This window comes from Hyperolius riggenbachi, chromosome 3 (assembly GCF_040937935.1).
Source record: "Hyperolius riggenbachi isolate aHypRig1 chromosome 3, aHypRig1.pri, whole genome shotgun sequence".
In the NCBI taxonomy this organism is placed as follows: Eukaryota; Metazoa; Chordata; class Amphibia; order Anura; family Hyperoliidae; genus Hyperolius; species Hyperolius riggenbachi.
Window position 1 is genome coordinate 382,165,298 of NC_090648.1, and position 14,626 is coordinate 382,179,923.

Consider the following 14,626-nt stretch of genomic DNA (forward strand, 5'->3'; position numbering starts at 1 on the left):
CCCTGTTTTTTTCTGCACGGCAGAGCCCGCAGAATTCGCCTGCGTGTGGAATGCAGGCGAATCGCAGGCAATGTATTTAATAGGGAAATCCCTTGCGTTTGTTGCATGCGTTTTTTATTTCGCATTTAAAGTAATGTAAATTGACACAGGCAGTGACATGGTTAAAATCGCATATACCCTGCCTATGTGAAATCACATGCGAAATCGTGGCAAAAACCGCATGCGGAATCGCACCCGCATGCGATTTCATCAGCGGTGATATGCTGCGATTCAGCACCACAATAGTGGAAACGAGCCATGAAGCCTGATGTGTAGCCGTGTCACTAATAGAGATGGAAATAATACTGCGTTGATGCTGATTTATGCAAATGTATGCACTCTTTTTGCTCATGAAATCAAATAATGTGATAGGTTGTTAAAATTTGGTTTGGTGACTACGAATTAAATGGTACCTGAGACGGATGAAAAGACAAGTTTTATACATACCTGGGGCTTCTTTCATCCCCCTTCAGGCCAATTAGTCCCTCGCTGTCCACCTCCACCACCTGGATCTTCTGCTATGAGTCCCGGTAATTAGGCCAGTCAACGCAGTCCGGCCACGTGCCGCTCCTACAGCCAGGAGCATTCTGCACCTGCGCAATAGTGCTGCGCAGGTGTAGTACGCTCCCGGCGGAGTGTGTGCATGCGCACTACGCCAGACTGGCTCAAGTACCTGAATTCATAGCAGAAGATCCAGGTGGCGGAGGAGGACAGCGAGGGACTGATTAGCCTGAAGGGGGCTGAAGGAAGCCAAAGGTATGTATAAAACTTTAATTTCATCTGTCTCAGGTTTACTTTGTTACACAGTAGTACTATACTCTACATATGCACTCTCCACAGAGCTGCAGGGAATCCACTGAGAATGTTGTGCACATTGAACACAGAGGTGTTGTCTATCATCCATAAACCTGGTTCTGATTGTACATGAAGAATGCGTAATAGAGGAAGAATCTCCTCATTCCCCTGCGGAGTACCTGCACATCACTCTTACATGTACCCACAGTTACATTGCCTAGGGCTTGATAGATGTTCTTTGTTCCGGTCTGTACCTTTTACAAGTACTCTTACCAAGGACTAGTTTTAGTCTATGACTAAAGGGAATAAATATGGCAGTCTCCATATCCTTCTCACGTCAGTTGTCTTTTAATATTCCTAAGCGTTGGCAGTTAAGATACAAATTTCATGTTACATACTTTCAACCAACAAAATTGCAATATGCAAATTAGAGGAGTTGGAGTCGAGGAGTCGGTGGATTTTTGTACCGACTCCACAGCCCTGATATTGTACACATAGTATACACACTGGTCTTGCACACACTGTACACAGTACACACACAGTATACACACACTGTAAACCCACTATACATAGGGGGTATTCACAGACTGTATGTGTGCTGTTTACACACAGGATATACAGTGGTGTCTTTTGCGGCCTCTCGGATGAGTTTTCTCTGCGCTCTTGGGGTAATTTTGGTCAGCTGGCCACTCCTGGGAAGGTTCTTCACTGTTCCATGTTTTTGCCATTTGTGGATAATGGCTCTCACTGTGGTTCACTGGAGTCCCAAAGCTTTAGAAATGGCTTTATAACCTTTACCAGACTGATAGATCTCAATTACAGTACTTTTGTTCTCATTTGGTCCTGAATTTCTTTGGATCTTGGCATGATGTCTAGCTTTTGGTCTACTTCTCTGTGTCAGATAGCTCCTATTTAAGTGATTTCTTGATTGAAACCGGTGTGGCAGTAATTAGACCTGGGGCTGACTACAGAAATTGAACTCAGGTGTGATAAATCACAGTTAAGTTATTTTTTAACAAGGGGGGCAATCACTTTTTCACACAGGGCCATGTAGGTTTTGAGTTTTTTTTCTCACTAAATAATAAAAACCATCATTTAAAACTGCATTTTGTGTTGAATTATGTTATCTTTGACTAATAGTTAACGGTTTTTGATGAGCAGAAACATTTAAGTGTGACAAACATGCAAAAGAATAAGAAATCAGGAAGGGGGCAAATAGTTTTTCATACCACTGTATATTATACACTTACATACAGCACATAAACTGACTGTGTTTATGCTGTGTATAGACTGTACAACATGCACACAGTATACATACACACACGTTGTAAACATGATGTATAATCACTGTACAAACTTGTTAAATACACACTGATCATTCAGATACATATACACATTGTAACACATTGTACATACATAATTGTTTACAAAAAAAAAAAAGTTATGGATATATAGGTCAATATTTTAAAAATACATCTTGCCTGGTTGTGCTCATCCTCCACCTCCAACACTAAGGCAACATACGCACGCTAGAACAGTGTCCACATCTCATGATCGTTAATCGTAAGGGCAACAATGCATTGCATGAGCGCTGTGCAGACATGCTTCTTGGCTATAGTTAACAACTAAACAACTGTACTATTCAATGCGGAACAAAGAGGAGGCGCACAAGCAAGCAAATTCAGGTGGGCAGGGCAGGCCTTACCATGAAGCCGACTAAATCATGTGATTGAGGTGGAAACCTGTAAGGGGTGGCATCCACTGTACACTGATACTGCTGATCTTTCTCAGACTTTCCCTTTGCTGCTACTGCCAGACTCACAGACTGACAGAGCCCTCCTGCTGGAAGTTTGTGTGTGCTTTCCCACCCCTTCATTAATATGTACTGCTCTCCTGGCTTGCCCAACCTCCTCTCCATATGCTGCTCTGCTGCTTTCCTTCTGCTGTGGAGGTAAGCCACTCAGTCGTGTGTGTCTGAGTGCAGGGCCATATCAAGGGGCAAGCAAGTTCGGTCATCGCCCAAGGTGAAGTGGTGGAGGAGGGAGAAGTGAGAGTGTAGTGGGGTGAGTCTATGCAGAGAGTGCAGAAGTGACTCACCTCTCTGAAGATCCAGGGACAGGATGGAAGTGATCAGTGATTACTGATGCCGCTGCAGTCAATAACACCAGGATGCCAAAGAGGAAGGTGAATCACGTGCATCCCTACTGTCCCTAGAGAGGCGAATCAGTTCACCGCTCACTCAGCTGCACTCCCCCTGAGAGTGTCTGTGTCTGGGTGGGTGTGTGCACTGTTTGTGTCTATGTGAGTGTGTGCGTGTGTATGCTGTCTCAGCCAGCCACCAGTGAGCACTCCACAGCATGCTGTCAGCACTCAGTCACCCATGAGCACATTCCAACTCCACTGTACACCTATCAGCATCCAGTCAGTTACTCACATTTGCATCCAGCCACCTATCTTCAGCAGTTATCAGCACCTGCCTACCCATCATCAACCAGCTAGCCACTCACACATAAACAGGCAGCCATCTGCATCCACCCACTCATTAGCATCCAGCCAACCAAAACCTAGCATGCAGACAATCACTTAGCCATCACAGCATGCAGACAATCACTTCGTCACCCAGCCCACTTTCGCTCTGGAGTACTGCACCCAGTCTATTTTTTCCAACTCAGAAGCACCCAGCCTCTTTTTTTCCAACCCAGAAGCACCCAGCCTATTTTTTTCCAACCCAGAAGCACCCCGCCTATTTTTTCCCAACCCAGAAGCACCCAGTCTATTTTTTCTCACCGTGCTGCTCTCAGTCTACTATGTCCCACCCAGAAAGCACCCAGACTAATCACAAGTTTGCTTCAAGCAGCAAAAAGTCTAGAGCCTGCCCTCCTGGTGGGTGCTGTAAACAGGAAGACAATGCGCTTGTTTCTTGGTGTTGTTTAGAGCGTCAGTAAGCTGGATACCAGTACATACTAGGTTCTCAGCTGAGACCTCGCAGAATGGGCATCTCAGCCGAATTTGTAATGGCATGTGTAAACAGCCTTTAGAGTCACTGACCCAGGTGTTTGACTTCACCGGCTGCATGCTTGTTCCAGGCGTGGCTCTGAGACTACTCAATACAAGAGATTATCATGACAGTCCAACAAATGGCATTTAAAACCAAGTTCATGCACCCTCTAAACTTGCTGATGTAATACAAATAATGGGCCAGCAGACATACTGAAGTTTAGATCTATTAGAAAGCCCAACCTCCATCCAAGTCTCAAAACACCAAAATACTGCCAAGATCATCAACTTTACCTTTTCGCAGGCTCCGAGTGCACCAGCGACGCCCCAATCATTGCTCTCATCCACAGCTCCATCTCCTTGCCAGTGTCTGAGCAAAAGTAATATGTCCGCATGTTGGAGTGCGAGGCCTGGTAAGGAAAAAAATGTGGTAAATAGTATATTATCACCTGAATATGAGTAAAGTCCTTTCACTAAAAATGTCAAAAACATATAAGGATGTGAAAAACTATAAACTGAATGAAAAAGGACCATTTGGAGAAGACAAGACAAATAACATTTCTCCTGGCGGACTCAGAACCAGAGCTGTAGCCACAATGGCGCACTCTATAGGCAGTGGCAGTGTTAAGGAGTCTTGCCCAAGGTCTCCTACTGAATAGGTGCTGGCTTACTGAACAGGAAGAGCCAATATTCAAACCCAGGCCTCTTGTGTCAGAGGCAGATCCCTAAACATTACACTATCCAGCCACTAGGTGCCTATGCCACCTGTTATCAGAAACATTGCAGTCACCTATTATCTCACCTTGAAGGCAAAGGAGCGGTTAATGTGGTCTTCCGGTGTCGCCATGGATATCTGGAAGCTTGGCAACAGAATACTCCCCAGAACGCCCTCTTCCTTTTCATCTGACAACAAGATGCAGGACAAGAACAGAAGGGAGAGTTGGATGGATGATGCAACAAGCAAAAATGTAGCACAAACCAATCCCATAACACAGAGGAACTACAAGGTAATGCACTGCAGTTTGGGCACAAAAATGGGTCAAATTAATTATCTTTGTCCATTTTAAAGTGCATCTCCCAACACAGAAAATAGGACTGTTTTCTATGAGGCCAGACTAAAAGCCAATAGAATATCAACAGTAATTATTGTAATTATATTCTGGAATTCTGATGCATAGTTGGCTGATGAATATCCTTTTTTTAAGGTGCCTATATATCAGGCGATGTATGGGAAGATTGACCACCAGACATATCTGATCAGATCGAATCTGCCTAGTGCCGCCACATCCCAGGCCGCACTCAAAGATTAAAAATGTCCCCTCTTTGCCCATGCTGCCTAAAATCCCATCTGTCCACTGGCACAATTTCTGGCCGCCACCGTGACAACCTGTACCACATGGCGCGCATGTGACATCACACACCGTCCTGGTGCCATATGGTATAGGCTATCGCAGCTACGGCGGAACTTGGCGGTGATGGCAGAGGAGGCCAGGAATCGTGCTTGTGGACAGATGAGAACACATGGGAACTGGGAAGGGAGGGGGGCACACCTGCCGGGGGTCAGTCAGTCATTGCAATATCGATTACCATTATTGCAGCGCACGCGATTGAGCACTTGCGACCAAGATTTTTCCAGCATTGCCGATTAATCCGCCTGACTGATTTTGGCCAGAAATCGATTGAAACATCAATCAGGTGGACATGTGGCATCGATTTTCTGATTAGCCAGCAAAATATTAGAAAAAAGGTGGTATGAGCGCTCCTCAAAATGTCACAATGTCCACTCCCTAAGTTTTTTGGATTGTCCCCAAACTGTTGGGTGGATCGCTATACAGTGGGGATAGCAATTCCCCTCTTCCTAATGTTACACGTGATGTCTGTACAGCGCTCCCTCCCCACAGTCATATATCCACAAGTTGATCACACAAAGTTCCACACTCTGCCACTTTTTCCAATCTCTTCCAGAAATGAATACTCTCACCAATGTGTAGAGGCTGATTTGCCACAGATCAGCTAAATGCGTATTTCAGATGAACTCCAAGTCTGCTTCCCTCACACTGGCACCTCAACTTTGGTTCCACTTGTTCCTCAGAAAGAAAGTTTAGACATAGTGTAAAACTGTAATTTTAAGGTGCTCCAAACATGCGATCGCAAGTGCACCTTTGCACCATATGTGTTCCCCACTCCGTGTGCCCGTACTATTCCCGTCACCGGATAATTTGGGAGAAATTCCTGCTCACCAGATCTCTATGCTGCCCCGTCACAGACCAGCAAGCACTCGCATGGATGCAATCACATCAATTATCCATTCACAGGTTTCCAGTATCCTTTGCCTTAGGTTTACCTCAGAGAGAGAAAAGGCCAACGTACATAGCGTGAATCTGTTACAGTCCACAATGACTCTAAGCTTTATATAGTGCAGATTGCATACACCTCTTCACAGTGAACGACCTCCACACTTAGTGCCCGTGTTTACAACTGCCACCAAACAAACAGGTACCCCTAACCGCTCACCAGATATCTTGCTGACCTCACATGGACCAGCACTCAGCGCTTTTTGGTGTCAGTTTAGGAGCTTTCAGCCAGATGTGACATGTAATACCTGCAGGGCTAATATATAACTCTCATAGCGTAATACCGTCTTTATTCCATCATAAAAGAGTGACTCATCAGGGGCTTGATGAGTCACTCTGACGAAACCGGTAGGGCGTGGCTTCAAGCGGCAGACAGGAAGACGCTTGCTGAGCGGCGGTGAGGACGTCTAAATGGTTTTATGATATGCGCATACTATTTTACTAAATGTGAGTGTAACTTTTAATCTTTTATGATGGAATAAAGACGGTATTACGCTATGAGAGTTATATATTAGCCCTGCAGGTATTACATGTCACATCTGGCTGAAAGCTCCTAAACTGACACCAAAAAGCGCTGAGTGCTGGTCCATGTGAGGTCAGCAAGATATCTGGTGAGCGGTTAGGGGTACCTGTTTGTTTGGTGGCAGTTGTAAACACGGGCACTAAGTGTGGAGGTCGTTCACTGTGAAGAGGTGTATGCAATCTGCACTATATAAAGCTTAGAGTCATTGTGGACTGTAACAGATTCACGCTATGTACGTTGGCCTTTTCTCTCTCTGAGGTAAACCTAAGGCAAAGGATACTGGAAACCTGTGAATGGATAATTGATGTGATTGCATCCATGCGAGTGCTTGCTGGTCTGTGACGGGGCAGCATAGAGATCTGGTGAGCAGGAATTTCTCCCAAATTATCCGGTGACGGGAATAGTACGGGCACACGGAGTGGGGAACACATATGGTGCAAAGGTGCACTTGCGATCGCATGTTTGGAGCACCTTAAAATTACAGTTTTACACTATGTCTAAACTTTCTTTCTGAGGAACAAGTGGAACCAAAGTTGAGGTGCCAGTGTGAGGGAAGCAGACTTGGAGTTCATCTGAAATACGCATTTAGCTGATCTGTGGCAAATCAGCCTCTACACATTGGTGAGAGTATTCATTTCTGGAAGAGATTGGAAAAAGTGGCAGAGTGTGGAACTTTGTGTGATCAACTTGTGGATATATGACTGTGGGGAGGGAGCGCTGTACAGACATCACGTGTAACAGCCAGCAAAATAGCCTGATATATGTGCACCTTTGGCATCCTTTTGGATGGAGTCATTGAGAATGCTTATTAAGATTCACCTGTCTAAACAACACCACTGGCTGATCATCTGTTTATGTATAATTAGGTCAGTGACTAAAAATGTAATAATCGGCAGAAAAAACTAGGACTGAGAGGAGAACTGGAAAGAAATAGAGAACTCCCCCCCCCCCAAAAAAAAAAAAAAACCTGTGTTAACCTGTGTCTCTGAATACACACACAGCTATTCAGCCTTCAGTCTGAGTATTCAGCAGACAGTTCAGTCAGATTCTCTGGACTCAGCACTGGCATCACTCACTGGTAAAACTGATGAGCAGATAAAGCTAAATGAGAATAAAACCTGCTGGAAAATCCAGTAACAAAGCTCTGGCTGGCAAATTCACTGTGATCCCAGAGACTGACTGAATTACTAAAAAAAAAAAAAAGTTAATTACAAAATAGACGCATACGTGGCAGCAGAGCTCACTGTTTAAAAAGGAGCTCTGGGGGGGGGGGGGGGGGGGGGAAGTTGTACCTATATACTGTGAACGTATAGAGGTCACTGAGGGCCCTTTTCCACTAGCAATCGCTAGCGTTCACGCTGAACGCTAGCGATTGCTGAATCGCAATTACCGGCGATTCCCCGACGTTCGCGGCCGCGATTTTGCTATGCTATGCACTGCATAGCAAAATCGCGGCAACAATCGCTCCGCCGCGCGATCGCGATCCGGTCAAAAACGAATCGCGGTAGTGGAAATGACCTACCGCGATTCCTATGCTAAAAGCAAACTGTAGCGATTTGACAAATCACTAGCGGTTTGCGGTTTTGCGATTAAGCAATCGCAAACGCTGTAGTGGAAAAGGGCCCTGAGTGTTATTGCCGTAACTCTGCTCATCTAAAAGTGCTAGTATTCTCCTGCAAATGTAGTTGCTGAAAAAATTTAATATGGCAATGTAATTCTACTCCTCTTTGTTATCCAATAGCAGCAGAACTACAAATGGATACCATCCTTCAGGATTCAACGTATTCACACAAAATCCCTGCCCAGATTATCCTCTCACTACCATTATTCAGCCAATCCCTCATTGCTTGCCGACACACTAAAGAGAAGTACAGAAGGCAGCACTAACTTCTCTGCTAGAATGCTGATGTCGTCAGATTATTCAAAACAATTTTAAGTTATGTGAAAGCTTTAGTTCTGAAAACTTTAAAATTTCTTTTTTATTTAGAGGTGGGTTTAGGAATATATATGGGAGATTTCCTCTGGAGTTCCTCTTTAATTACTAACCTCTAATCTTCAACCCCTAATTCCTATCGAGCCCTTACTACTAAAGGTGGCCAAACATCTATCGACTTGGCGGTTGATCAACATTCCAATTTGATAATTATTAACTAATCGGATAAAATATGGTGGCGTCACTCACATGCATGTCTGATTGATGATTCGATGGATTTCGGGCCGTAATTGAATCGAATGTATGTGTCAAACATGCTGGAAAACCTCGGGCAGACATGGTCGATCAGGTGCGAGTCATTAAAGAGAACCTAAACTGAGAGGGATATGGATGTTTCCTTTTAAACAATACCAGTTCCTGGCCGTACCTGCTGATCTCTTTGCTGCAGTAGTGGCTGAATCACAGACCTGAAACAAGCATGCAGCTAATCCAGTCTGACTTCAGTCAGAGCACCTGATCTGCATGCTTGTTGAGGGGCTTTAGCTAAAAGTATTAGAGACACTGGATCAGCAGGAGAGTCAGGCAACTGGTATTATTTTAAAAGGAAAAAAAATCATATCCTCAGTTTAGGTTCCCTTTAATGGCCTGCAATAATTGCGGACGAATGTGACTGAAACCACCGTCTGCTGTCCACCCAAATGTTTTTATGCGCCCCATCCCCCCTGTAGATTTTACTTGTCACACCGTCCTGCGAGTTTATCTGCTGTATTTTCACATTCGACTTCCACATGACTACTGGCATACATCGCATTGGGCGCGTGTGACATAACATACGGTATGTGCCCCACGTCCTATAATGCCGGCAGCCACACATGGCATGCTAATGCGGAGGTACAGGGGAGGGGGGGGGGGGGTTGTTGTGTCTTGGAGCACTGCACACATTTAGGGGTAACTGGCCGGAGAAGGGGGGCATTGACACGAGGTCGAGTCCCAAAAAAATGTCTTGCTGAAATCGATTGGAAATATGCCTGCGCTGCATGGGCAGCCAAAAGAGCCCTCTCGCGACAAATCTGTCTCTTGGTCGAATCTGCCCACCATCACTAGATGTGTGAGACACACCAGTGTCCACGTTGTATATCCGCATTAGCTGTTGGTGTTATGCCTGTAGTCACGTGGGACCCGAATTCTGAAATACATGGCGGACACTTGGAGGACGGCGTGACAGGTAAAGTATAAATGCACCGGCACCAGGGGGTCACATAAAACATTTGGAGGGACAGCAACCAGGGGTTTCAATCACATGCTGTTACTGCTGTGCACCCCATCGACCACATCGGCACAAGATTTCCCAGCATGTCCAAATGATACATTCAACTAATTTCTGCCTAAAATCAATAAAATTCTCGATCAGGCATGCTTGTGGCGGTACCGGTTTTCATTTGGTTCCATAAAAATTATTGAACTGGATGATCGATTGGTCAAGTGGATAGATGTATGGCCACCTTAATACTGAACCTTATCTCTACCATTCTCATCATAACCCTTAAAGTACACTTGAACTGAAAGGGATATGGTGTCTCCCATATATTTATTTCCTTTTAAATAATCGTTGCCTGGCTGTCCTGCTGTTCTCTTTGGCAGCAGTAGTGTCTGAATCACAAGCCAATACCAAGCATGTGGATAATCTAGTCAGACTTCAGTCAAAATACCCAACCTGCATACTCATTCATGGTCTACGGCTAAGGGTATTAGAAACAGAGGTTCAGAAAGACAGCCAGGCAATCTGCATTAATTAAAAGGAAATACTGTACATTTGGCACCCACCATATCCCTCTCAGTTTACATCCTTACCCTGATCTCTACAAATTGCCTGTCTGGTGAACCAGTCATCAACCAGTATTCTCATCATTACATGGGCGTTACTTATGAAAAGTCAAATTACAAACCGACCTAAGTATTACTTTTGCACAGTCGGGAAAGGTTAGGATATCCTTTGTGGTTTTATTTAGCTCTTGGTTCAACATTAGTAATTTTTCCTTTTACTTCATGTTCAACTCAACAGGAAGTGAGGGAAACCATCTCTATAGCTTTTCTTAACGGTTAATAAAAATGCTTATATTGCTGTCTGCACCACCATTGGAGAGATTTCACTGTGTTTTCTGCTCTCTCTGACCCAGTTATGAGAACAGGAAGTAAACCGCAAGAGCCCAAACAATAATAAAGTGACTGAGACCTTAACCCACAATCTTCACTTGGAGAGAAGAAAATAAAAAAGTGGAGTTATACTTTATAATAACATCCATATACAATGGGAAAAGCTTTTCAGCATTGTGTCATCACCCTGACAGAAGAGCTCCTGTCTATGTGGCTGAGTTCAGCTCCACAGGGACAGTAATTCACTCATGTCACAAGCAGCTCAGCTCCCTCTTTCAGGCCATTATCATCCACTGTACACACAAGATGATTTCTGCCTTTCCGACATGTAGAATCAATTTTCTGACAAAGCCGTCACAATCTGGGCAGGCAGTCATTGCAGGGATAAAAATGCTGTATATATTTGCTCTGTGACGGCCATGAGGGAATTCAGACCCTGATGGAGCTTGATAACCTGAGGCAAAAACAGAGGCTGACATTCAATTACAGCTTTGGAGTGGAGTCTCTCTCTGCACAGTCACATGACTGCCTCCCCCGCCTCCCTGCAGGAACACAGCACAGAGGAGTGGAGGCTGCAGAGAAAAGTTCTCAGGCTATGATGGCGATAAACACTTGTGCACAGCGGGGGTTCAGTGTCTGTCCTGCTGCGATCTGAGTGCAATCTGCTGAATTACAGCAAGCGGCAGCAGAGTCGGAACAGAAAAGATGTGTGTGCCTGTGTGTGCGGAATACAAAGTGCCAGTCCCTGAGGTGACATCACAGCACACTGTACACCGCATGTGAAACAGTGAAAACAAGAAACATAGCAGCGCTGGTGCAACCCAAAATTGTATGATGGAAACAAGAGTACTACATTAACAAGAAGAAAACTCTCTATACTGAGTCATTCTGGTGTGTTTAGAAATATCTTCTGCGCGGCCATGTTATAAATAACAATGCCAAAGAACAGTGATATCAGTTATAAACAAGAAAGGGATGGAGTCGGTATTGGTCAAGTTGCGTAACCCCACACTCACGGGCGCCAAATTCCTGGGCAGGACAAAGTCTGAATGTTAAGTAAAGTCAGTACTTTTTTTATTAATAAAAAGAAAAAAAAATGATAGTAGCACTGTTCAAACATTGTGCATGCATAGGTCCTACTTCATCACTGGACCGGTGACAAGAAGGATGTGGTATACATGAATGGTGCCAGGGAGGAGGTGGTGTACATGATAATGGTGCCACGAGGATATGGTGTACATGATAATGGTGCCACGAGGATGTGGTGTACATGAATGGTGCCAGGGAGGACGTGGTGTACAGAAATGCTGACAGGAAGTGGTGTACATGAATGGTGACAGGGAGGATGTGATGTACAGAAATGATGACAGGGAGGATGTGGTGTACATAAATGATGACAGGGAGGATGTGGTGCACAGAAATGATGACAGGGAGGATGTGGTGTACAGAAATGATGACAGGAAGTGGTGTACATGAATGGTGACAGAGAGGATGTGGTGTACATAAATGATGCCAGGGAGGATGTGGTGTACATGAATAGTGACAGGGAAGATGTGGTGTACAAGGACAACATAGCATAAAGGAATTGTGACATGAAGGCTATGAAATACCTGGAGCAAAAGAAAATACATGGTGTACATGAATGCTTAAAGGGAGAATATGGTGTACAGGGAAAACATAAGTGTACAGGATTGGTGACAGCGAGAATATGAACTTGATGAATGAAAGAGAATATATAGTGTACAGGAATGGTGACATGAAGAATATAGTGTACAATTGCGATGGAGAATATAGTGTACAGAATGGTGTGATGTGGTGTACAGGAATGTTAGTGTACAGGATTTGTGATAGAGGATATTGCCACACTCACCCCTGTAGTAGAATAGACACAAATCGGACAACACAAACCAGCGTTTCTTCCAAAGCTTCATCCCAGAATTGGCCTGAAAAAGACAGTCACCGGATTAAAGTATGAAGGCAGTACCCTGACAGTGATGGGGTTGAACACAAAACGGAAGAGAGGTGCAGCTGAGAAGTTGGTATAGGAGTAAGATGGCATGACATTTTCTGCAGATAAAGAATGATAATGCTTCCACTACCTCAGTTTAATTAGCACCACAAGTAGATCAGTAACAGGTTTTTGTAACACACTGAAGAATGTGTTTAGTGAATGCTAACACTACATAATAATGACATATGAGCATTAACTCCTGCAGTGCAGGATGGGCAGCCTGGCAGCTGCCATTACCCATGTCTATCTAACGTTGTATGAATAGCATCTTTAACAGAAATAAGGAAGAACTGTCACCCGTCTCACCTTCTGCTGTTTGTTGTAACAGAGACAACGTGTGGCACAGTAGGTGAAAAATAAGCCACCTACGTGTAGGATGTGCAGATCTTCAAATACGGAGCAGAGCCTATATCCTACAACTTTGACATTACAGAATAGCATCGCTACAGTGAATGAATAGGTACAAATCAGAATTTAGGAGTCCTTCAGTACAGACCTGGAGCCAGGAGGCATATGTATGGCGGCAAGAAGCAAGAGATTTCCCAAACAGAAAAGTCCCTAAACATGTTTTGGTCGCAATGATGATCTGTAGCTGAAGATTCACCTAGACCGCGCTAATTATTATTATCTGTCTATTTATCTATTTTATGTGGATTCCTGTGATCAATCCTAAATGCTTCTGGGTGCAGCACCCAGAGGTGACACAAGGAGAGCATAACCTAGCCCCTCTCTCCTTGCTGCACCTGCATCTTGGCCTGTAAAGTCATAAAGTACACTTAGACCAACTGTATTGTACAGGAGCTTACGGTGATTAAAACAATCATTATGATTAGGCAGGGGTCACACTTGTTTGATTCATACATGTTTGGTGCATACGGCAAAACCTATGCAACCACACCGTCATTGAAGTGTGGTGGCCTGCTTAGGAATCAGAATTTGTTTTTGTTTGTTCACGTGCCATTTGCACATTTTCCCTGGTTTAAAATCGGACAGCTTTCTACCTTTTACTGCACAGCACGTGTGTTACCAATTACAATGTATTTCACCGCAATCTGTAAAATGGGGAACAAATGTGTAACATCGTGCATGGAAACTGCAAATGTAATCACAGAGAGCTGGAAACCCTGAGGTCCTGTTCACAGTGGTCAATTGCGTTGCAGAATATTTCTGCATGTCAGCTCACTACCCATATAATTCTACGGGTCTGTTCACAGTACTTTTTTTTGTAACAGATTGCGTTATTCTAACTTGCTGCATGTGGGCTTTGTATTAGTCTATGTCCAGTCTCCATTGCAGTCCATAGTCATAATGCATTATAACGCGTAGGTTATCCAACTAACCTCTATGAACTTAGCCTAAAATTACATGCAAAACGCTAAGAAAAATGTGTTCCCTGCCTTAGAACAATAGAAAAGGAAGCACAGTGTGCTTGGTGAATAAAGTATATTATGCCATGCAAAGATACAGACTGACCAACAAGCTCATGGTGAACCAGAACTCATTGGAGTGTGTAAGGGGCTACAATGGTCCAAAAAGCCCCCTTACTAAAATGCATGGAAAACAAAAGTTTGATTTCTTAAAACAGAACGCATTTGCGATAATTCAGGTTGGAATGAGCTCCGAGATATCTCCCAGAGCATCAGTGCTGAATATATGCAAATTAATATATGCAGTGATGCACTGGGAGACATCTCGAAGCTCACTCCAACCTGAATCAACACAAATATTTTCTGTTTTAAGAAAGCAAACTTTTGTTTTCCATGCATTTTAGTAAGGGGGCTTTTTGGACCATTGTATCCCCTTACACACTCCAATGAGTT

General features: G+C 44.1%; 1 protein-coding gene across 9 annotated transcripts in view; it reads right to left on the reverse strand.

The window, feature by feature from the left end:
- Positions 1-14,626, reverse strand: part of LOC137564051 (pleckstrin homology domain-containing family A member 5-like) — a 272,573-nt gene that overhangs the window by 88,275 nt on the left and 169,672 nt on the right. For all 9 annotated transcript variants that reach the window (XM_068277364.1, XM_068277357.1, XM_068277358.1 and 6 more), the window contains 3 exons: positions 12,666-12,738; positions 4,634-4,734; positions 4,126-4,241 (listed from right to left, as the gene is read on the reverse strand). In XM_068277364.1, the coding sequence (XP_068133465.1) occupies positions 4,126-4,241; positions 4,634-4,734; positions 12,666-12,738 (290 nt within the window). The remainder of the gene's footprint in view (positions 1-4,125; positions 4,242-4,633; positions 4,735-12,665; positions 12,739-14,626) is intronic.